The sequence below is a fragment of the Herpailurus yagouaroundi genome, unplaced genomic scaffold (assembly GCF_014898765.1).
Source record: "Herpailurus yagouaroundi ecotype Mexico unplaced genomic scaffold, PumYag 188, whole genome shotgun sequence".
Lineage (NCBI taxonomy): Eukaryota > Metazoa > Chordata > Mammalia > Carnivora > Felidae > Herpailurus > Herpailurus yagouaroundi.
In genome coordinates, this window is record NW_024412419.1 from 30,420,309 (window position 1) to 30,445,758 (window position 25,450).

The 25,450-nt window shown below is 36.4% G+C and overlaps 1 protein-coding gene across 5 annotated transcripts in view; it reads right to left on the reverse strand.

The window, feature by feature from the left end:
- Window positions 1-17,415: 17,415 nt before the first annotated feature.
- STRN (striatin) overlaps window positions 17,416-25,450 on the reverse strand; it is a 91,514-nt gene continuing 83,479 nt past the window's right edge. For all 5 annotated transcript variants that reach the window (XM_040496510.1, XM_040496512.1, XM_040496511.1 and 2 more), the window contains 3 exons: window positions 22,140-22,244; window positions 20,435-20,521; window positions 17,416-20,320 (listed from right to left, as the gene is read on the reverse strand). In XM_040496510.1, coding sequence (XP_040352444.1) covers window positions 20,151-20,320; window positions 20,435-20,521; window positions 22,140-22,244 — 362 coding nt within the window. In that variant the 3' untranslated portion in view covers window positions 17,416-20,150. The remainder of the gene's footprint in view (window positions 20,321-20,434; window positions 20,522-22,139; window positions 22,245-25,450) is intronic.

Genomic DNA, 25,450 nt, shown 5'->3' on the forward strand with positions numbered 1-25,450 from the left:
ATTACCCAAAGCTCACAGTTTACCTCAGAGTCCACACATGTATAATGACATATATCCACCACTATAGTATCATACAAATAGTTTCACTGTCCTAAAAATTTTCTGGGCTGTCTATTCATCTCTCCCTCTCCCAAGTCCCTGAAAAACACTGATATTTTTACTATCTCTATAGTTTCCAGATTATCATATAATTGGAATCATATAGTAGGTAGCCTTTTCAGGTTCATTCTTTCACTTAGTAATATGCATTTAAGTTTCCACCATGTCTTTTCATGGCTTGACAATTCATTTCTTTTTTTTTTTAAATAAATTTTTAATGTTTATTTTTTTATTTTCTGATAGAAAGAAAGAGAAAGCAAGCCAGGGAGGGGCAGACAGAGAGGGAGAGAGGGAGAGAGATAATCTCAAGCAGGCTCCTCACTGTCAGTACTGAGCCCAATGTGGGCCTCAAACTCACAAACCATGAGATCATGACCTGAGCTGAAACCAAGAGCTGGACGCTTAACTGATTGAGCCACTCAGGCACCCCAACAATTCATTTCTTTTTAGTGCTGAATAATATTCCATTTTCTGGATGTGCCACTATTTATTTATCCATTCACTTACCAAAGGACATCTTGATTGCTTCTAAGTTTTGGCAATTATGAGTAAAGCTTCTATAATATCCTTATTCAGGCTTTTGTGTGATTATAACCTGTCCACTCATTTGGGTAAACACCAAGGAGCATGAATGCTGAATTGTATACTAAGAGTAGGTCTAGTTTTATAAGAAACTGCCAAACTGTCTCCCAAAGTAGTGGTACCATTTGTATTCCCATCATCAGTGAATGAGATTTCTTGTTCCACATCCTCACCAGGCAAAATACTTTTTAATTTTCCTTTGACCCTTTGGTTATTTAGAAGTGTGTTATTTGGTTTCCAAATATTTGGAGATTTTCCAGACACCTTTCTTTTATTGGCTTCTAATTTAATTTTACTGTGGTCAGTGAACATACTTTGTATGATTTGGATCCTCTTCAATTTATCAAGACTTGTCTTATGGCTCCGAATACGGTCTATCTTAGTAAATGTTCTTGGCACTTGGGGGAAAAAAAAGGTGTTTTCTGCTGTTGTTGGGTAGAATGTTCCATAAAATGTTAATTAAGTTGGTACTGTTACCCAAGTCTTCCATATCCTGATTGCTTTTCTGTCTGCTTGTTCTTAGTTATTGCAAGAAGACGTTTGAAATCCCCAACTATAATTGTAGATTTGTCTATTTCTCCCTTCATTCTATTAGCTTTTGCTCCACTTATTTTGAAGCTCTGCCATTAAGGGCATACACTTGCAGGACTGTTATGCTCTCTTGATGAATTAACCTCTTAATCATTATGAAATAAACCTCTTTATCCCTGGAAATATTCTTTTCTCTGAAATCTATGTTGTCTGATGTTAATATAGTCACTAAGCTTTCTTTTGGTATGGCATATCTTTTTCTATCCTTTTACTTGTAACCTATTTGAATCTTTATATTTAAAGTGGATTTCTTGTATGCAGCATTTCATGTAGGCAAGGTCTCATTATTTGTATATAATCTGTCAGTTGTGCCTTTTAATTATGGTGTTTACACCATTTACATTTAATGTTACTTATGTGGTTGGGTGTAAATCTACCATCTTGATATTTGTTTTCTATTTGTCATACTTGTTCTTTGTTCCTCTTTTCCTTTTCCTGTCTTCTTTTGGATTAACTGAATTATTCTGTTATTCTATTTTGTCTCCTTTATTGGCTTTTTTAAAATGGTTGCCTTAGATTCAATGGTATACATCTATAATTTATACTATACTACTTCAGAAATAGTATAAGAACCTTGCAGTCTATTTCTATTACACTCTTCTAGCCTTTGTGTTATTATTCTCATATGTTTCCTTCTACATTTGTTTTATAACCCTCTGTATATTATTTTTTGCTTTACTTTTTAAAATAGAGAGAGAGAGAGGGGCCAAGTGAGCAAGGGCCAGAGAGAGAGAGAGAGAGAGAGAGAGAGAGAGAGAGAGAGAGAATCCCACAAGGGACACACAGAGAGAGACAGAGAGAAGTGGGGCTCACCCAAAGCAGGACTCAAACTCACAAGCCATGAGATTATGACCTGAGCCTATGTCAGATGCTTAACGACTGAGCCACCCAGGCGCCTTCTTATTTTTTGCTTTAAACTGTCAATTGTCATTTAGCAATTTAAGAAGTAGAAAGAGTAATTTTTTCTGTTATTATCTTGCATCAATTACATTTGCTATCAATTTCCTCCTGCCTGAAGGACTTGCTTTAGTATATCTGCTAGTCATGAATACTTTTGGCACTTATGTGTCTTTGCCTTTGTTTTTCAAAGATATTCTTATTGGGTATAGAATTGAAAGTTTACAGAGTTTTTTCTTTTCAGTGTTTTAAAGATTCTTCTCTGTCTTCTAGCATATCAATATAGTTATAAAAACAATTAAATGCCATTGTTTACTAATTCTGTATGTGTTCATTCTGGGTTATTTTTAATTTATTACATTCCCTCCTCATTTGGGGTTGTGTTTTCCTGCTTCTTTGCATTCCAGATAATTGGATTCCAAACATTCTGAATTTTACCTTTTGGGGAACTAGATATTCAGGGTGTGTGTGTGTGTGTGTGTGTGTGTGTGTGTGTGTGTGTGTGTTTGAGCTTTCCAGATCTTACTTTTAAGCTTTAAGACAGAGTCAAAGCAACCTTTAGCCGAGGGCTGAGTTTTTCCACAGTGATAAGGCAATAATATCCTTCTGAGCCCTCTACCTAATGCCTCACATTTTATATTATTCCACTGTGCCTGGTGGAAACAAACTATTCCCAACCCTGTGTAACACCAGAGGATTGTTCTGCCTATATACTGGGTGACTCTTTCCTCAGCCTCTCAGTTTCCTCACATGCTTGTACATACCAATACTCAGCTGAAGAGTTGGAGAAGACCCAGTTCAGATCTCCAGAGCTTTCCTGTAGTATTTTGTCCTGCAAACTCTAACTATCTTGGACTTGCCAAACTCCCAACTCTGTCTCTTCAACTCAGAGATCTCTAAGCTCTGCCTGGGTTGCCCCTCCTTGCACTGATCATGGACACTCTCTCTAGGCAAGAAGCCAGGTCAACAACTTGTTTTCCTCTCTCTCAGGGATTATTGCCTTGTGCTGGCTGTTGTTCAATGTCTGAAAACTACTGGGGTTTTTTCCCCCCTCTATTGCTTAAAGGGGGATGGTAAATCTGATCTCTGTTACTTCACTTAGCCAGAAGCATAATTTGATCTTCAATTTTAAAGAGCAAAGGAGGGGTACACTTTTTATATCAGAAGGTTGAAATTTAGGGGTTTTTTTTGGTACTGGTTGGCCCAAAGAATTTATGTGTAAGGATGTTTATTTTTTATGACATTTCTTAAGGTGTTTTTTTTTTTTTTTTTATAGCATCTTTAGGAAAACAAACCGACTTCTTCTAAGATGTAAAAGGTAATCCTCTTGGAGCAGAAAGAATTCAAGAAGAGTTATGTACCAACTGATATGAAACTTAACCTTAGAGACAAACTCCAGGCTATATCTAAGACAACAGAGTTCTTCAGGATTTGTGTGAAAGGAAGCCTACTTATCAGGGTTTGTTTGATGGTTCTTCAGAGAGTGAGTGAATTCAAAACCGGGAATGAACAAACAAGATTAGAATGACTGTAATATCCCATGGAGAAAGCAAATGTCTCATTTGGAAGGTGATTTGAGGCACTGGTCTCAAGAATTGGAAAATTAGGACTCAGCATCCACAAACCACTTATATTTCTTTTCATAATCAGGGCAAGAGAGGAGAAATGAGGGCAAATGCAAAATAGAAATGAGTGATTAAAGAGGTTCCTGGCTAATGGGGTAGTTGTGAGAGGGAACATTTGTTGTCTAACCCAAAAGCCATTTGAAATTGACTTCTCACTGCCACCTCCTACTACAGAAGCTGAACAGTGAGATACTCACTTTCTCAACATCCATTAAAGGTAGAGAGGCAATGTTGTGGCCAGTGAGATACATGGAGAAATCTGCTGGAGGGCCACTGGGCAGATTTCCTTTGCTGTCAAAAAAAGAAAAGTCCTAATTAGTTCTGCCCTTCCCCCCTTTTTACCTTCTTCTTGCCTTGAACTTGATAATATGACTGGCATTGTGGGCGCCATCTTGAGACCAAACAATAGATGAAAATCCAATACTCTCAGAAGGGGCAAAGAGAAATAAAAAGAGCCTGGGTCCTTCTTGACATTTTGAACAGTTGGACCAATGCCAACAACTCCCTTACACTGGGCTTCTTATAGGAGAGAAACAAACCCTATTTTTTAGGCCATTATTTGTTGGGTTTTCTCAAACTTAAAAGCTAATTCCATTTCTTGTTGATACAGAAGCAAAAGGCAAATTGGCAGGGCTGTACTTTGTACATTGACGGCAAATAGGCCCCAGTAACAATGACCAAACACAAAGGGAATAAGATAGGAAAGGTGGCTAATATCCATAGCCAATTCCTAATTATTCCTTGCCATTTGTTTCACATGTTTGTACCTAGAAAGACTGTTTACGTTAGTGGAAATAGACCACTGACTATAGTATCAGGAGCCACACTACTCTTCCAACTGACACACAAAAAAGAGATGTTTGGGTAAAGCAATAGACTTGGGGAGAGGGGAAAAAAGAATTGGTGTCCTGTTTTTCCAGGAAAGGTAAGGGACATGGAGAAGCTCAGTAACACACCTCCTCTGATCCAGGAATCTTCAGATGGGATTCTGAGCAAATTCTTGATCCACCTTGATTGTTTCCTCCTCACCCTTCAACTTGCCAAGAGGAACTGAATGTGAAAAATTAGTACGGCTTTTCCTGAACTCCTTGAAAATTAAGAAACACAGATAGATAATCCTTGGATAAAAAGAATAAAAACCATAATACCACACACTGAAGAAATTACAAGAAACATAAAAACACAGATCTATAGAAAATAAATGTGAAAACCTACAAAAAAATGAAGTATTTCCTACAAAATATAAATTATCAGAATTAATTCAAGAAGTGAATATTTTGAACCAAAGGTAGAAAAGCAATGAAAAATCCTACCTCTAAACAAGAAGGCCTCAGGACCGAAAGTCTCTCAGCCAAGTTTCATCTAATCTTTAACATATAATTTCAAAGATCTCTTAAACAATTCTAAACTGTAGAAAAAGATGAAATCTCCCCAATTCATTCTATGAAACAAGTATTGCTTTCTAAAAACATTTTATTCAAGTATAAAATACATACAGAAAAGTGTACATGTAAGTGTAAAGTAGATGAGTTTCCATGACCTAAACAATCGAACATAAACAGGCACCTAGACAAAGACACAAAATGTTACCAGCACTGCAGAATCCCCCTCAAACTCTTTCAGACACTACCTCCCCCTCTACTTATCTCTCACTGAAGATAACCACGCTCCTGTCTTCTAACAGTTAACAGATTAGTTTTGCCTGTTTTTGCACTTATAAAAAGGCAAGCACACAGTATTCTTTTTTTTTTTTTAATTTTTTTTTCAACGTTTATTTATTTTTGGGACAGAGAGAGACATAGCATGAACGGGGGAGGGGCAGAGAGAGAGGGAGACACAGAACCGGAAACAGGCTCCAGGCTCTGAGCTATCAGCCCAGAGCCCAACGCGGGGCTCGAACTCACGGACCGCGAGATCGTGACCTGGCTGAAGTCGGACGCTTAACCGACTGCGCCACCCAGGCGCCCCCACACAGTATTCTTTTTATATCTGCCTTTTAAGGCTCGACATAACGTTTCTGAGATTCATCCATATATTGCATGTGCTTACAAACTGTTCATTCTTGTTGCTGTATAATATTCCACTGTATGAACACAAGAATGTATTTATCCATGCTATAGTAGATGGACTTTTAGGTAGTTCCTGGTTTGAAGCTATTGCTAATAATGTTGCTATAAACATTCTAAAACATGTCTTTTGGTAAACATATGTATGCATTTTATTGGGTGTTAGCCCAAAAGCAGAATTACTAGATTTTATATTTCACGTCAGTAGATTCAGCCAAGTGGTTTTCTAACACATTTGAATAAATTTGCATTCTCAACCACAGTGGGTGAGCCTTCTGATTAGTCCCACATTTTGTCAACCTGCATAACTTTTTATACCTAATAAAAACAGACCACTAAAGAAACCTATAGACTAATCTCATGTATGAATATGCATGCTGAAATTCTAAATAAAATATTAGCAACTGGAATACTGATTTATAAAAAAAAAAAAAAAAAAAAAAAGAATAACACATTATGACCAAGTAGGTTTTATTCCAAGGAGACAAGAGTGGCTTAATATCAGCAGCTCCAATGTAATCTAAGTAGTCAACAGATTAAAGAAGACTAACACAAAACCACATCAAAAAAGGTTGAAAAGGCATTTGACAAAATTCAGCAGCATTTTCTGATAAAATGTCTTGGTAAAACAAGAATTTGTTTAGATAAGATTATTTACCAAAAAGCAACATGAATATTCGAAACAGCTCAATAAACTACTTCAATTAAAATCCGTGACAGAGGTGCTGGCTATCACCATTACCATTCAACACTATAATAGAGTTTCTAGACAATAAAGATTCTAGAGAGGAAAAGAATATTTCTAACATTAAAAAAAAAACGAGTTATTTTTGTGATTTCATGTATCATAATATTTGTATCATCATTATATTTCTAAAAGTCCCAAGAGACTAGTGAAAACTTCATGAGAAAATTTAGTAAGTATATATAATAAATCTGTTACATATAAGGTTTAAGCACACAGGAAAAAAAATAGGCTTTTTATTTGTAATAAGCCTTTAGAAATGAAAATGGGAAAAAAAAATCCGTTCTTAATGACCAAAAAACTAAGGAACAAGACTACATTTAGTAAAAAAAAGACACAGGACTTAAGTGAAGAAAACTCTCAAATCTTAATCATTCTAATGATATAGACAAGATCTGAGCAAACAGAAAATGATATAATTTTGTTAGTTCTTAGAAGACATATCATATGGCGGGAAGCCTGGGTGGCTCAGTCGGCTGAGCGTCCGACTTTGGCTCAGGTCATGATCTCACAATTTGTGGGTTCTGGCCCCGCATCAGGCTCTGTGCTGACAGCTCGGAGCCTGGAGCCTGCTTTGGATTCTGTGTCTCCTTCTCTCTCTGCCCCTCCCCCACTTGTGCTCTGTCTCTATCAAAAATAAATTAAATTTAAAAATAAAAATAAAAACAGAAGACAATATCATATGTCAAATTTCCCCAAATTAATTTTTAAATTTAATGGAATTTCAACCCCTAATTGGATAAAATGATCACAAACTTGAAATGCCTGATAATAGCCAAGAAAGGTAGTAAAAAGAACAGTATGCAGGACCGTGGGGTGGGAAAAAGTTCTGCCTGACCATTTTATGAAGCCACTGTATGACTATACATAAAGCCACTGTAATTAAATCAGTGTGATATTGCCACATATAAAGAGTACTATAAGTGAAACAGCACAGTATATTGAGAAATCTCATTATATATGAAAATTTAATATATGACAAAGTTGGTATTTCATTTCATTGTTAAAGGATAATTTAATAAAAAGTGCTGGAACTGGCAACCCACGTGGAAGAAAGGAGAGTTGGGTCCATAGCTGGCGTTCTATACAAAACCAAATTCCAAATGGAGTAAAAACAATGTGAAAAAACACTAACAACAAAAATGAAATGTAGAAGACATTCTAGGAGACTACACACGTCACTCAGAAGTGAAGGCCTTAATCAATACAGAATACTTTGAAATTTTTATGTATTTACAAGTGTTCACATTTTGTAAATTAATATACTTGAGTATATACTAATATAAAGTTTTTAATGGGAAAATGTATTATAAATATGGTAAATGATGACAGATTTGGAGAAAATTTGCAAATAATATGATGAAGCATTTACATATAATGATTGAAAGAGTGCTTAAAATTTTTTTAAAAGACAGTGCACATACAGGCAAAATGTTAATAAAAAATCAAGTAAATGAAAAAATGAGTAAAAATTTTAAATGTGAATTAAAAAATACAAATATGCAATTCACCTTAAGAGGGAAATCCAAATAGCTAAGTTTTCTGTGGAAAAAGTACTTAATAATATTAGTGGTCAATAGACAACTTATAAATGAGTTGGTAAAACTATTTGCAACCAAGAGTAGGAAGGCTTAATAGATGTAATATACAAAAACCTCCTACAAACTAAATAAAAAGGCAAACACAATAGAAACATGGACACAAATATAAAGATATAAATAAAAATATGAAGATTTGTGGTAGGGCAGAATTCTAAGATGGCCCCCATAATCTTTCACCCTGATGTTCCTCCCATGATAATGCTACATTTACAGAGCAAAGGGAGTCTGTAGACTTAATTAAGGTTACTAACCAATAGACCTTAACATACAGAAATTATCTGGGTGGGTTCGCCCTAGGTACATAAGTCCTTTAAAAGCAGAGTTTTCTCTGGCTTGCAGCAGAAGAAAAAGCAGAGAAAGTCAAGCATGAGAAGGATCTTGATGAATCCTTGCTAACTTGGAAGATGGGAGGGGTCACGTACAAGGACTGGAGAGTAACGTCTAAAAGCTGAGATCAACCTCTGGCTGACAGCCTGCAAGAAAACAGAGCCCTCCATCTACAACCGTCCTACAGTTTTAAGGATTCAGATTCTGCCAACAACATGAATGAGCTTGGAAGTGAATTCTTCCCCAGATCCTTCAGTTAAGAGCTCAGACTGGCACCCACCTTCATTTCAGACTTATCAGACAGTAAACAAAGAGCCCAGTCAAGCCTGCTTGAAGTTCTAACCCATATAACTGTGAGATAATAAACAGGTATCACTTTAAGCTGCTAAATTGGTGCTAATCGGTTATACAGCAATAGAAAATACAAAAGGTAATTAAATTATGAGTGAAACCCAAATAACCAAAGAACATATGAAAAGTTATGCAGATTTACAATAATTAGGTAAAATGCAAATAAAGTAATACTGAGAAATCATTATACACACCACCAGTCTTTTTTTTCTTCTATTTTTTTTTAAAATGATACAACATCCCTAGTGGGGATGAAGGGCATGGGTAATTTTTATACTGTACATTTACTGATGAAGATATAAATTGCTCCAGCCTTTTTGGGAAATAATCTGTCAATAGCTATTAAAAAAATTTAAATCTATGTAGCTGTCAACCAGCAATCCTACTGAAGGCAATCTACTCCACAGAAGTGACACCATCATGGTCATGAGTATGTGCACAGGCATAGTTACCATAATAGTGAAAATCCGGTAGCAAAGTACATGTCCATTAATTAGAGAAGAAGTTTAAGTCATCATAGAGTATTATACAGCATTCAGAAGAATGAAATAACAGCTATGAGACAGACTTGGAGGGATTTCCATCACACATTTTTGGATGAGAAAAGATGCAGAGGGTATGTGTTATCCCACTTATTTACAGCAAACAGACGCACCAAAAAAAATCTCATTTCATTTACACGGGAGTGTGTGTGTGTAGATTAAGGAATTTAAAAGAAGTCTATGTATGGACTTGAAGGTGCTCAAAATACACATTAAATTTTAAAAGCAAGTTGCAGAGAACATGTAGAGTAAGACAAAACCCTGTGTAGTATTTGTGTACACCTATCTGGATGAACAAAAATAGGGATACATAGATCAGGCTGTTACAAGATGGGGTGGGAGTGGAATGGTATGGTGGGATATGAGTTCTGCCATTATGTCTCTTCATTACTTCACTTGCTTTTTTTTTTTTTTTTTAATTAAGTAATCTCTACAGCCAACATGGGGCTCGAACTCATGACCTCGAGATCAAGAGTCGCATGCTCTTCCAACTGAGCCGGCCACATGCACCTTGTTTCTCTTTTAGTTAATTGCAGTAATTTAAATTGTACCCCTATTTACATCTGTGAAACACCCATCTCCTTTAGAAATGGAAATGTGAAATGTGAAAAATTCAATTCACTACTCTTCTAATGATTCTCTTAATGATTTAAAAGTCATTTGATTGTTAAAATATAGTCTGTCTCTAACTTGTTGACTATTTTGCTCCTGAAGCAATTCAGCTTTTCAGCTCAAGGCTGCAAGCCACTTGGGCCTTGGTGGAATGGTAGCTGCAAAGCAAGACAGCACAGAGCTCGGTCCCAGGAGTGTTAATAAACGTTTAGATAATTACCATCAAATCTTCTAGGCAAAAAGCAGCCCTGAAAACATCCCGAGGGATTTGTCCTAGATTCTTCAAATCCAAGGCAAGTTCCCCCAGAGGAATGCCTTTCTTGACAATCTTCTACTGGGAGGTACTTCCTACTTCTTTGGGGAAAAAAACAGCCAGTTAGGAATAGCTGGACCGTCTGAGGGTTGCAAGGAAAGGGTGGTGGATCTGGCCTGGGCCCAAGACAGTCCCGGCAGGTTTAAGTTCCAGACTGGAGGAGCTGCCCCACAAGAGATCAAAGGCGAGTGGGTTGGTGCTAGAGAGGTTAGGGAAAGAAGATGCACCATTAACAGTGTTTAGACACATGTCCTTGTCCCCCACATGCTCTGCTTAATTCCCACGTAGGCAGGACTGGAAGTGTGCAGGAGGGTGGTGTCTTGGCTATTCTGATGCCACCTTCCAGGTGAGATCCAAATTCCTCCTCAGGGTACAGACCTCAATCTTAGGATCAGCCTCACAGATCTAAATATATCTGCGATCGGCTAGGAATCTGCAGGGATGATTTATTTGTTTTTGAAGATCTGGATAGATTTAGAGTTTTGAAAATGTGCTTTCTAATTTCTCAACCCACAGATAGTATTTGAGTACTTTTTATATCGGAAGGAATCAGGAGAGGTGCTAAGCAGAATATAAGAAAAACAAATGAGCTTACAGAGACTGAAGCAATCATTTACCTGTTTTAGTTACGTGACACTGAGCAATACATAATATGTAAAATGTGAGTTGAGGATGGGGTAGAAACAAGGCATTCATAATAAAATTCATCACTACATGCTTCCCATGCAACACAAAAAATCTAAGATTTTGAAAGACAGTATATAAAATAAACTTATCACATCTTCCTTGCTGATTTTTGTACTTCCAAAATAACTTTTAAAAATCATACAAAATAAAATTTGTGTTTTTCTGCAGAGGCAAGCTGTACATAACTTGCATATATCAAGGAGACAAAACTGCATGGATCTCTCACCTTCATTTTCTGAAGTAAAATAATTTCTCCTCCAGAAAGCAATGATGTTCCTAAAGACGGGGAGGGGGGGTGGGGGAAGCCTGCTTGCAGGGTTTATTTTTTCTTAATTGGAATCATTAGATGTGTATTCCCAAGTATAGCAGGATATGAGAAATAGGAGTTTATTGTCTTGCTTATTTAAAAGGCTGACCAAAATGAATAAAAGAAAGCCTGAATGTTTTAGAGTTGGGAGAAAGCCTGATTTCTTCTGACCCTGAGATCTACAAGGAAACTGAACACGTATTGTTTCACTGAAAAATAAAGTTTCCATTGAAATGAATTAAGTGGTAGTTTAGCTCAATGTGCATACTTTCAAAACTCCTGAATGGTAATTGGCAGAATCTAACCTTAATGTTGTTAGCTGAGGGGACACTGCTAATTAACATTATTCACATGATATTCACAATCATTTTGACATGTATCAAATATACAAGGTTCCATGTTTATCTGCAAACTATACAACATGTTGTTTTTCCAGGCAGCCAAAACATGGAGACATATGCTACTGGTCTACATACCAATGAGTTCCAGCGGGGAGGCGAGGAAAAGGGGAGGGAGTGTCAGGAGTTTGATCATTAATAACTGTCAAAAGATATGAGACCATTGAATTCTTTTTCTAAAATACACACTGAATAAAATTATTCCACCAACAGGATATTCTGAAATATATGGGCTCAAAAGTCTGTAGAGAAACATGCAAATATATTTTTAAATGGTTTTGAAAGCATAGTAAAATCACTCAAAACAACTCATCCTACAAAAATGACTTTCTGATCTTTTCATGGGATTATCACTTGGCCTCATGAGAACATTTTTACATTTCTGGTCGTCATTCTGACATATACAAGTGGCACAACATACTTGGGTCTATGTTAATATGGCTTCCTAAAATATAATAAAAGCTATGCTGACACTTTACCTGGGAGCTCTAGAATACTTTTGATGTACTTCCTAAAAATCTTTCATTTAGGTAACAGGGAGCAATGACAAGGCAGAATTGGAACTATTCACTTTTAGAGGTCAAAAGATCTCAGAGGTCATCGTTCCAAGTCATTTAAGGGAAAAAGGGAGCCAATGGGTGGTGGGTCCAGATGGCAGGGCTGGTGGCTTTTCCTTCTTGGTATGGTAGTTTTCCCCCACACTCTCACCCAAGTTAGCCAGCACCCAAAGTAAACTTTCTGATGAGATTTCTTTTGCTCTAAGTAAGTTAATCTTACTTATGAAAAACTACTGCCTTGGTCCATTTCACTCAGAAAATAGCTAGATGTCAGTGTACTTTAACATTTCAGCACATCTTACACAAGTCACAAACTCCTTGTTTTTACAACTCACACTAAACATAACATTTTTGCATTCCGTGCAGTATTTAATTAAAGAAAGCTTTTCAGTTTGGGAAATTTCATTTGTAAATGATGGGTTTCCCTTACCATTACCCTTAACTTGGTGATGCTATTATATGAGGTAATTCAAAAATATCTGTGGTTTGGGGCGCCTGGGTGGCGCAGTCGGTTAAGCGTCCGACTTCAGCCAGGTCATGATCTCGCGGTCCGTGAGTTCGAGCCCTGCGTCAGGCTCTGGGCTGATGGCTCAGAGCCTGGAGCCTGTTTCCGATTCTGCGTCTCCCTCTCTCTCTGCCCCTCCCCCGTTCATGCTCTGTCCCTCTCTGTCCCAAAAATAAATAAACGTTGAAAAAAAAAATTAAAAAAAAAATCAGTGGTTTGAGGTTAGAGATTGGGAACCTGGTATATATACTGCAGTTTATGAGAGCACAGAAAACTTTGGCACATGAATTAGCCATACTCATTCCAGTGCTCCAAGTGCTATTTAACAGATATTTTATGGTGGGTTCTCCTTTACATTGCTGGATTAATTATATCTTTAAAGAGGCACACAGGGAAAGTCAATGCAGAGTTAGCATCTGGAGCAGCCTGCAATGTAAGGTGAATGGCTAAATCATCGAGGACAAGGGAATTTTCTACAAAATAGGCCCTTCCTGTTAGCAGGATATTGCAGATTTTGTTCACTCAAATAGATCCTTCTTCAAGTCTGACTAAAACCACCATTACCCTTAGTTAAACCACTAGGATGGAGAAAGGACTTGGGGTTGTAGGATCTAAGTGAAATGCAAAGTGAGTCATTTTGTGGTTGGTGAACTTTGAATTCTGTGGTTTTGAAAGTATACAAACTATACTAAGTTAGTGTTCCAGAAGACAGGGTTTCCAATTTTTAGAGGTGCATACCAGTGATTCCCCATAAAATCAGAGTATCCCGATCACTGTAAGCAACAGGTGTTAACTAATAAGGAACAAGTGGAGGGGCACTTCATAGCCACAGTGTTTGAGTTACATGGCGCTGCCAGATTCCTAGGTGTTCCTGGGGACTATCCTAAGTGCCAGAACATCTCTGGGGCCCCTCAAAACCTCAGTGATGGTCTTGGGGAACCCAATGCAGGTCAGAGGAACACTCTGGGGCACCCCAGAGGGCCCGTTAATCCATGAAAAAACTTTTGGCATCTTCCTAGCCTTCTGTACTAGATTACTCAAAAATTACTCCAGCAATGTCTCAGTTCTCATTAAAAGGCACAAAAAGGGGTATTTCTGACGCTGCTGAAGAATGTGTACGTGCTAAAGGATATAAACTCATCACTACAGCAGAATACAAAAACATCAGAGAACGGCAGATAGTTTCAAGGACACTTTCAGATTCCACATAGTATGGTGGCTTCAGATTGGAACAAAGAGACTGTGAGCTGTGGGCAGAGAGAGCTCTTGAAAACTAATGTTGATCTGAAAAGGCAAGGGGGAGGGGAGGGCTTATGTTTGTTAAGTAGCCAAACAAAAAATTAAATAAAAATAAAAACACATTAAATTTATATATGTGTGTGTAATTTTTAAAAAATATATAACTAAACACTTGAAAAATATATGTGTGTCCCTGAAAGTATCAATTATCCAATCTCATGGGGTATTTTAATTTTACTGGCTTTCCAAAGGTTCACACTCTATAATGATAAATTTCTCTATCTTCCTCACAATCAATAATTAAGACTGGCTTATTACTTTGGACTCACATCTACTTTGTCTAATACTCCTTCATTCCTCTGCATGCCTCTTCTGCCCCACCCCTACTGGAAAAAAAAAATCAAGTTGTATTAAAGTATTTTATAATAAACTGCAAATCCACTAGATTCCAAAATATTTCAATTCATGAGACACCTATAGCACATTATCTATATTTGTACACTTTATTTAAAAACAAATAATACACTTAGAGCCACCAAATAAAGATATCTTAATTAGCTTATCCATACCCTGAATTTACAAAAGAAACTTCTTGCACCACAAAAATTAGCATTTGGATTAATTTACATTAATTGATATTATAACTAAATTTAAAAATACCTGAAGATCAAACAATCTGGTCCAGGGCCCACCAGTTGCGGGGGAGGGGGTGGGGGGTGGAGAAAAGAAGTTAGTAGGAATCTAAACTGATGATGCCCTGGAGTCAGCTCTAGTAAACTGAAGTTAAGAAGGACGTAAAGTAACCAGTAGATTTCAGGATTACAAAGAAGTGGTTCCTCCTAAAAACAGATATTAGATCATACAGTTGGAATGCATGTAGGGAATACCTCTTAATCTGGATTGAAAAAAGTGTGTGGAGAGGGGGGTCGAATTTGTTTCTCACAAGAGGCAAACTTCAGCCAAACAATGAGAAGAAAGTAGGGAGGGAGGTACATGGTAGACTGAAGGCTTTCTGACTGCTGATAATACCGAACTTAGCAGATCTGTACAAGTCAACTAAAATACCATTCTCTGAGACATTTTCAGAAAGGAGCTACCAACCAGGGAAAATCATTCTACATTAACAAGGCACTCACTGGTTCACAGCCTGTTAAAAATCCAGGCAGACATTAAAGTTAATCTAAATTAAAATGAACTTTCTAATTTGCATCACAGGGATGGCAACCATGTGGTCCCAGTTAAATCAAATCTAAAGCTTAACTAGCAAAGATCCAGAAAATTCTGACCCCTAAGCACCACTTCAGGAATACTGCTAGAATAAGTAAGTGGAATCTAGGGATCTCTGTTTGGCCTAGATTAGTTTTTTGGTTTTTGTTTTTTTGTGTTTTTTTTTTTTTTCCGATTAAGAAAAAAAAACGAAAACAGAAAAACAAAAACAAAACTGATGCAATCTGCTAAATACTTTGTCAATCTGGTGTCCCTTACACTGACATGGAGGTCCAGCTAGATGATGGATACGGCCAATTAAAAAGCTTCCAGTGCTGAAAGTAAAAATGATTCAAATCATTTACCAATGACCTGTCCTTTGTTTTTAAAGATGGACATGTTTTCTGGACCTTCCCCTAAAAGGAACTTCTGGAATTGATACATTTCACAAAAATATACATATAATTTTCGGTCAGCTACTACTTTTATACAACCTGAATCCCAGTGTCAAACACATGAAGTACTGCAATTATATAAATAACTAGACAAGTAACAGTAACAAAGGCAACTTCTGAGTACATAAAATTAATGATTATGTACTTAATAGCCTTGAAATAGCTTTCAAAGAATAAAGTAAGCTGAAGAAAACTGTACTTAGAGCTCTTTTTCCATGTAAATTCAGTAACAGTTTGGCTCTTGGTTGAAAATATCACAGACGTATACTAACCAGAGTTGAACTATATCCACTCACTATCAACACTGATGATAAATTTTAAGCAGTTCTTTCAAAAGAAAACCAAAACTCTGAGTCTTTCAGTCTGATTTGTGACATCTTAGTTCAATATAACTTAAATGACAAAGCCTGAGAAAAGCACCAACAGAGAAATTGCATCCAGTCATTTCTGATGTCATAAAGATTTGCTTTCATTAAAATGGCAGCAATGACAACGAGGTAGATATGAAAGATGCCATTTAAACACTATTCTTAGGTGGTATTTTAACTAGTTCAGGTGTTTAATCTAAAAATAATTTTTACTAGTTGGATCTTCATCACAGAAGAATTTCATGGCATGCTCTTGTGTAAGAGGGAAATATATGAAGTACTAAAAAAGTAAGCCTTTAAAAATTATATTTTTACAAAATTACCTAGCCAACATTAGAAGATCCCATAATTTTGGTGAATCAATAATTTCTCCTTTTACCTGAACTTAACTATCATGAAAGAATAGTTATTTTCCTGTCTACTGAAATTTCTAGGAATTCACATTCAAAATCCTTGGAAAGTACACGTGGTGCTCAGAAGAGCACGAAGACAGTGCATGAAATGTCCCTTGAAATCCTAGAAGTTGAGCAGATACACTGAAAAGACATTGATGGTCACAAATCAGGATCTTCACAGACTGGCAAACACACACGCACACGCGCACACACACATTCACTCTCTCTCTGTCTCTCAATCTCTCTCTGCCATAGCCCCCCCCCCCCCCCAGCTCAATCCTCATCCTCACTGTAAGGCTGCATTTGTATTTTATTTTAAAGGCACCTCTCATTCTCTAGCTATTGCCTTCTTGATGATATCTGTTTTGTTAAAAAAAATCCTGAATGTTCAATGGAAATAGTTCAGTACTGAGAATGGAATATTTTTCAATTCACATTTGAATAGCCAGGTTTTCTTACATTCAGATTTTAATAAACTAGAATGACAGTCTTTAAAACAAGCATGCTAGCCTATAATGAATATAGTATATACAGTAATTGAAACATTTAGAACTATATATTATACTGCAAAAGCAAACAGCACAACACTCATCATACTCATCATTACCTGTGGTGTACACGACCTCTAAGAATGAAAATACAAAACAGTAAAATGCACCTATGGTTTATATATATATATATATATAATATATATATAATATATATAGTCTATATATATTATATATATTCCTACAATATATATAATATATATTTATAAAATATACATACATTTTAGACATTTTCAAATAAATCTTTATCATTATCTCCAAAAGAAATTTATAGCAAGAATACTGAAGGAATGAAAGTCAGATAAACAAAAATTTTTCACAAAGTTCATTATCAGTGATGCAGCATAATTTCCCCCCTTTTAGTCATAACTAAAATGATTATAAAAGCTAAATACTTTGCATAACTAATTATCTGTTTAATGGCAAAAATCGCTAAACTTGTTCAATAGAAAAATACTGAAGGTCATTATATCACTTATGTTAAATACCTGTCTAGGGTTCGAGTAGCAAATGAGCTCCATATGACATCTGGGTTTTGAGATGGGTGCTGCAAGTCCCAGAGATGTAGTCATAGCATATGAAAATAAGGCAGGGACCATGTCTCCTGCTGATTTTCATACTCTCCCAATACATTTCACCCAAAATATTTACAAACCAAGCACTATGAAAGCATTTCAATGACTGTGTGAATCTTGAATTTGTTCATTTGGGGGATTAAATTTCTGATAGGCTGGCGGGGAAAGCAGATACATGTCTATGCTTCTCTCTGGCTGGAAGACAGCTTTGGCTCATTTCCAGGCTGTGATCACACAGTGCTAGTGGAGAGGAATCTGTTTCTGTCTAGGGTCTCCAATGGCCCGGCACTGGCTGGCTAAAGAACTTCCAAAGCTCCATCATCTGCACCACAGTTTACCTATCTCATGGTCATTTTCCACTCACGAAGAGAGAAATTTCAACCAGGAGGTATAAAATGTAAAGGAAGAGACTTTCTTGGTTTTGAGAATTTCAGTGATGTAAGTAAAGCAGGCACTGGAGACCTTGCGAGGTAATTTAAGCAGTAAGTGGTAAAACAATAGCTTAGTCCATCATAAACATGCCAAGTAAGGGCACCCGACTGGATTTTCCAGTATACTTATATAAATATGTTAGGTTAGCAACACCATTTTTTTTTACTCACTGAAGAACCAAAAAGAGGAATGAACCAAACACAATGTGGACTTCTATATCTGCATGGGAATATAAACATTCACCTGGGAGTTCAAGTCCAGGTCAATTCATTCGATTATAGAAAGGAGTCCCTTGAGCCCACTGTGAACCAAAGCACAGATGAAATGACAAGGTAGCTGTGTCAAAAGATTAAAGTATATCTGTCTATCAACCAGGCAAATCTAGCTTGTATGCTGCAAAACTCTAGAGGCAGAAAAGCAGAAATTTTAAAGAAAAATTGTCAATTACTATCCATATCACCACCAGAATACTTTTTCAGAGTAAATATACATATCATCAGAAGTGTCATTGTTACGACAATGGAATATGTTGGGAGAGGAATGTAGGAATTATATTAAAAGATTAAAACATTTATGGATATGGATTTTAAGTATGAAAACTACTATATATACATTTTGCTGAAAAGTTGGGCATTAATAATTTATTCCTAATTTCTACACTGGTCTCTGACATTTGGGGCAAACAAAAGAATGTGAAGACACTAGGTCCAAAGAGTGGGGTCATGGGAATCTTAAGAGCTGGTCACATGTGGGTCACAGGCTAGGTGAGCTCAAGGAACCTAGGTGAGCTCAAGGAACCCTGGTCCTTTATGACAGTTTTCCACAGAAACAATACTGACACACTGCCTATTAAAACACGCTGTGTACTCCAATTAAAGAATGGAGGGGTAGGGGAAGGGAAAGAGAAAACTCTTTAACCAAGGGATGCACTGAACTCTTCCATCCAGATTTCCAGCGGGCTCTTCTTCTTGGATAGATTAATGGAAGACTTCTGGGGCACAAACCAGGTGCTTTATTTAGTACTGCAAAAGCAGCTGCCTGACATTAACCATACCCTTTGGGCTGTCAAAACATAATTATAAACTGTTTTTGGTAGGTGTCAGATAATTTGAATATGAGAGACAAAGAAAAAGCAAGAGGTCATCCGAAGCATGGTTATGTGGATTTTGAAAAACAAGTACTCACAGATAACTTCCGTCTTTTCAACCACTAAAAGGTAAGATTTCATCAATATGAGATAACCACTCTGGTACTAGAAATATCACATGAATAAAGTGAATTTTAAAATTAATAGAAATTATCAAGATATGCCCTGCTTGCCCTTAAAAATAAACAGAATCTTGAACCTGAATAAGTTAAATTCTTTAGTAAAAGCAGACTCTACTGACTATTGATAATGGTGACTGTTTTTGACAGCTTAACTTTACAATGGTACCAAATCTATTTTCAAAAAGGTAATACAATATAGAAATCTGCTTACAAACTAAATATTTGTTTAGCATTTTTGAATAATAATATATTTAACATATTATTGCATTTCTTTTTTTCCCCTAATGGTAAAATGCTTTGCCAGGTGCTTTTATGTGCACAGATGAAAGGAGAGCTAAATTAAAAACTCATTTGAACACTGCCTGCTCATTATGCACATCGGGGTTAGTACAGCAGATATGGTAAAGATTACTGTTTTGACTACCTAATGTGGTTAACAAGATTTCTCAGGGGAGAACTGGGTCTAAATTTCTGTTCTTCCTCTATCATTCCCAGTCATCAAGCTTTTTAATTATCCCTTATAGCATGCCCTATTTACTCAATAGGGACAGGCTAAACCTATGTTCGCTCAGGCCTGCCTAGCGAATTAGAACAACCTCAGAAATAATAGCTCCTATTGGGGGAAATTTTGAAACAGTTTTCAGGCTCACAGATTCAGCTGAGCTTGCAGCAACCAGAACAAACCTTAGTTTTAGAAAACAGTATACGAATTGCAAAACTATACTTTAACAAATGTTCTCTGTGCTCCTTCGGCAGAACAAAAGGGCAGGACAGGTTGATTCTTGCCCTGGTCTTCTGTATCTCTTTTGTGCAGTTGATTATTTATAAAGAGCTAGAAGGTGAAGATGATGCATTGTGTCATACAAAGACTTTGGCCAGTGCATCAGCCCCAGCACTGGCTATATAGCATTTGGATGGGTGGAAAGCTACATCGTGAATTGATTCTTCAAACTTTTTCCGATGAGCTGTAAACTCTTGGATACACGTCTTACTTTCTAGGTTCCATAAACGTATTGAACAGTCATGACCTGTATCAAAAGAAAAGAAAAAAAAAGAAGAAAAGAAAAAGAAATTGAAAGGAAAAATTACATTAACATGAAAATAGTAAGGATAAATAAATAATCCATAGTTGATGTACTTACTCCCAGACATCAAGTACAGGCCATTGGGATCAACTGCTAAACTTGTAACAGCTTCTAGATGGGCTACCATGGAGTGGATGAGTTTGCCTTTGGGAAAAAGAGATTGTTACTCTTTATTAACAGCTTTCCTCATCCTGAACATACGCCAGTTACCATGTTACACTGATTTCTCCAGTCACCCCTCTCTGTGTACTTACTGCATCAATAGCTTTTTCCATCACAGCTAAAACAATGTGTCTCCCTCCTGCTCTAGCCATGGTAATGAGAAACAAAAGCTTAAATTTCAGATTATACTTCTGTCTTTCAAATAGCAATATAAAAGTCAGTCATTTATACACAAATATTCCCTTAAGCCATGTTCATTAACTAAGACTAAGACATGAATCACCTACTTTGCATCCTTTAGCTACAGGCAAATTATATGGGTTGTGAGAACAGAAGAGACGGAAAGACAAAGGAACGGAGGGAAAACCTGGCCACAATATTGGTGGAAACAACATATAGAAAGGGATTAAAATATTAAATTACTCATTACTCACAGCTAAGCAAAGTCAGCAAAAGTTAATATATCTACAAAGCTAATAGCAGATACTCAGGTAAATATGGCTGCCAATATGGAGTGTTTTCCTCCGAACACAGCTCTTCAGGAATTTCCTTCTGACTAGTGAATGAAAGCTAATAAAAAATGGGAAAGCCCACATATCCTCCCCACCTTACATATAGTAATTCAAATCAATCAGGACTAGATAGTCAATATTATAATACCGAAAAGAGCAGTCTATGGAAAACTGAATCAAAAAAACAAATGACTTAGGGGTTTCTATCTCCAACACTAAGGCTCTCCAACATTGGACAATTTTAAACTTTATTTATTTACAGAGAAACTGTGAGCTGGGGAGGGGCAGAGAGAAAGAGAGAGAGAGAGGGAGGGAGAGAGTGAGGATCCCAAGCAGGCTCCGCAGTGTCAGTGTGGAGCCTGACATGGGGCTCAAACTCATGAACCGAGGCTCAAACTCAAGAACTGTGAAATCATGACCAGAGCTGAAATCAAGAGTCAGATGCTTAACTGACTGAGCCACCCAGGCACCCCAAACTTGAACAATTTTAAACAAAATATAATGATCATATGCCTCTTACTTCTAACATGTTTCTACTTTTCCCCAACATATTCACAGCAAGAGATCAATTTTATTGGTATTTAAATGACCTTTTCAATTGCGTCCCTAGTGATAACCTTGGTGCTAGGGCCAAAACATAGTATCTACTTATTATTAAATAAACTAAGATGAGGGGCGCCTGGATGGCTCAGTTGGTTAAGCATCCAACTTTGGCTCAGGTCGTGAATCTCACTGTTCGTGGGTTCAAGCCCTACATCGGGCTCTGTGCTGACAGCTCAGAGCCTGGAGCCTTCTTTGGATTCTGTGTCTCCCTCTCTCTCTGCCCCTCCCCCGTTTGTACTCTGTCTCTCAAAAATAAATAAAACATTAAGTAAATGACTTAAATAACCTAAGATGATTTTATATGCTATCATGAAGACTAGTTCTTAGCAGATTTGGACAGAATGAACAGAAACTGAGCTGGAAGAGTATTTGTTTCCATGCTTATTCCTAGACTATATAGCCACTAACAGACACCCAAGTCAGCCTACTTACAGGGGGTTTTATTTATTTATCTTAACACTGATCACTCTGTAATAAACACTTACCTGTGTTGTTATCATAGAATTTGATGTGCCTGTCTTCATGAGCAGTGATGCTGATGGGAAGAGTAGGATGGCTGATGACTCTATTTATTTGACAGGAAGAGGTGGCTGCGAAAAAGAAAAAAAAAAGAGCAACAAAGTTAGTTAACGCTACTATTTCTTCATTTAAGAGGACTGAATGCTCACCTATGAGACTTTGTGACTTTAATATGTCTTTAGTTAATTTATTCTGTGACTGTATTCTCAATATCAATGTTAGGAAAGAAGAAGTGCCTGAACAATACCATACTGACAAATGCAGAGGTAGTTACAAATGAGAATTTTCTTTTCCACCACCTGCAATCAATGGGTGCCACCTAGCGCTGAGCGTGGGGCCACAGACATTTCTCATTCTCTGATGATCTATGATATTTCTGCAGCTTTAATAAAGTTCCATCATTACTTACAAGTAGATGATAACCAAATTCAAATCTCCACTCTTTCTAGATATTCTTTATCACATGGTTATCATCTGAAGACAAATATGACAAAGACAGCTTCTGAAATGTATAATCTTCTCTTTCTCATCATAATAGAAATGGTTATCATTTGACAGTCTACCGTGTTTGGAATCTTCAAATAGTCAGCATCCTAACAGTATTTTTTGCGCCCTATACAGTAACTTTCAAAGAATTTCAATTATACGCACAATGAGAGAAGCAGGCCACATGTCATTAGGCCCGTATCACAGTACATGAACTGTCTCATGGTAGAAACTGATGAATCCGTGTGAAATGTAACTAGTTCTTGTACTATTTTTGAAACTCTGCATATTTAAAATTATTTCAAAAAGAGTTAAACTTTTTTAAATCTTAGTAAAGTTATTACGAATTTACATTCACACAATAGAAAATATAGCTAAATATAGATAAAAATAATGGTAATATTAGGGTACTCTATTGGATTTTCTTGTGGTCCCTAAAAATATGACATCTTAAAAACTGAAGGTAATCTTTTTCCAGTACTAACAGCCTGTTATCTAAGAATAAAAGAAAAAGTCACTTGACCATGTGGAGTAAGCTCAGTCAGTTATACTCAATTTAAATGGTCCTTAACAAAGACTTTAGTTTCAAAGCTCAGCCTGTAGTTGTTGTTTTTTTTCTTTTCTTTCCTCCAGAGATAACATACCACTGAGCATTATCCTCTGTAGGATCTAGCAGGAGAGTAACAAAAGAAAAGAAATACTTTAAGTAAAATATCCCATGTATTCTGAGAGAGAGGTTTCTGAGAATAGCTTCAATTATGCTGAGATCTAGAAAATAATTATGATAGAAATCAAATGATGGAAGGAAGCAAAAGAGTTTTTACTTAGTAATACTTTTAAGGAAGTTTCTCCACTTAATGGTAAATCAGACATGTAAGCAAAATTGCTTACATGTCTGATTTACCATTAAGTGGAGAAACTTCCTTAAAAGAACACTAGGAATAAATTGAACAATGAATCTAAAAAACTCCTGCAAGTATTTGTATTCAGCTTGTAATGTAGAAATGGCTTACTTTTCACTGGACTGACAAGACCTCAATTACCTGCTTCAAATACCTTTGACTTTATCACAAATCACCACTGACATTAATGAACAGAAAGTGAGTCTACTCTGATTTTTAAAACAAAAACCTCCATCCTTTTTAATTCTATAAGAAATTTACTTTTACCTTGAAACATGTTTTTGGTCTGAACTTTAATTTTTTAAAAATCTGCTAAATTACAGAAAAGAACAATGTAGTAAAAAAATAAATAAGCAGGGGTAGTCACAGTAGAAAAGAAAAAAAGTACAGCTCTGAAGTAATCAAACTGATAATTTAGGAAATGTCAGGACAGGGGCACCTGGGGTGGCTCAGTCAGTTAAGCGTCCGACTTAGGCTCAGGTCATGATCTTGAGGTTCGTGGATTCGAGCCCCATGTCAGGATTTGTGCTGACAGCTCGGAGCCTGGAGCCTGCTTTGGATTCTGTGTCTCTCTCTCATTTCTCTCTGCCCCTCCCCTGCCTGTGTTCTCACACTCACTCGCTCTCTCTCAAAAGTAAATAAACATTTAAAAAAAAAAAAAGGATATATTTAAAAAAGAAAATGTCAGGACATATTATTATTATAACTCAAAGTAATTATCACTTATTCCAATAATGTTGCCTTTGTTCAAAACATTTTTGGCAGTTTTCTTCAGAAAATGTTTCTAGTATCAGGCAAAAAGTCACATGACTTTATTGTCACACACTTAAAGAGAAAATTGGGATTGCCGAGTTTAGTTCATCCATCTCATCCACCAGACTTGACATCTTATTAATTTGTAGCAGTCATTAAAGTCAGTATTTACCACTCAGGACATTCTAAGAATTGACTACAATTTCTGAAGGTAATTCCAAAAATGTTCACATCCTTCTTAGTTTCATATTGTTATCTGTATTTTACTACTGTACCTTTAAGTCATATATTTAAATTGATTTTAAATTTATTGAGAGTCTAAAACCTATTATTTCTTGACAAAAAAAAAGTTTCTCCTTTTCTTATTCCATAATATCAGTTTTTATTTTTTCACCCCTCTCTTTTACATCCAAATAGTTCAAAACTCTATTCGTGTGTATTTATCCAAACAATTCTCCTAAGACCTCAGAAAAAAACAAAGGCCAACAGATCGGGAAGAGAAAATGAAGAAAGCCAAAATGGAATGAGGGAAATTTTTGCAAGGAAAAGAGTGGGGGGGGGGGGGGGGGGGGAGGGAGAGGGAGAGGGAGAGACAGACAGACACACACACACACACACACACACACACCATGGTAATTATTTTTAAAGCTAGTTCTCAGATTAAAACAACAATATATATGTACACAGCTTCCTTTGTCAACTGCAACCTAAAATGTAACTGTCTGGATTAAGCCTAAAGACAGAAAGCAGTGGTTAAAAAGCCAAAAATCATAAAGTTCTATAGTATCTTTTCCACAATCTGAGAAATTATTTCCTGACTTTCTGTATCCAATGAGAAGCTTCATATTTGAGATTTTAAGAGACACAACTTGATTTACAGTCTAATCAGTAGTGAGCTGTGTCAAATAATATTAATACAAAACTAAATTGATTTAAAAAATGAAATTATGAGAAACGAAAAACAGATTTATTTTATATTCAGAATAAATATTACTTTCTTCAAACAGAATTGAAAACTAATCATTTGGTATAAAACTTGACTCCTCTTTGTTTTTTTATCCCCATATTGTTTTTTAATATGAAATTTATTATCAAATTGGTTACCATACAACACCCAGTGCTCATCCCTCCCCGCC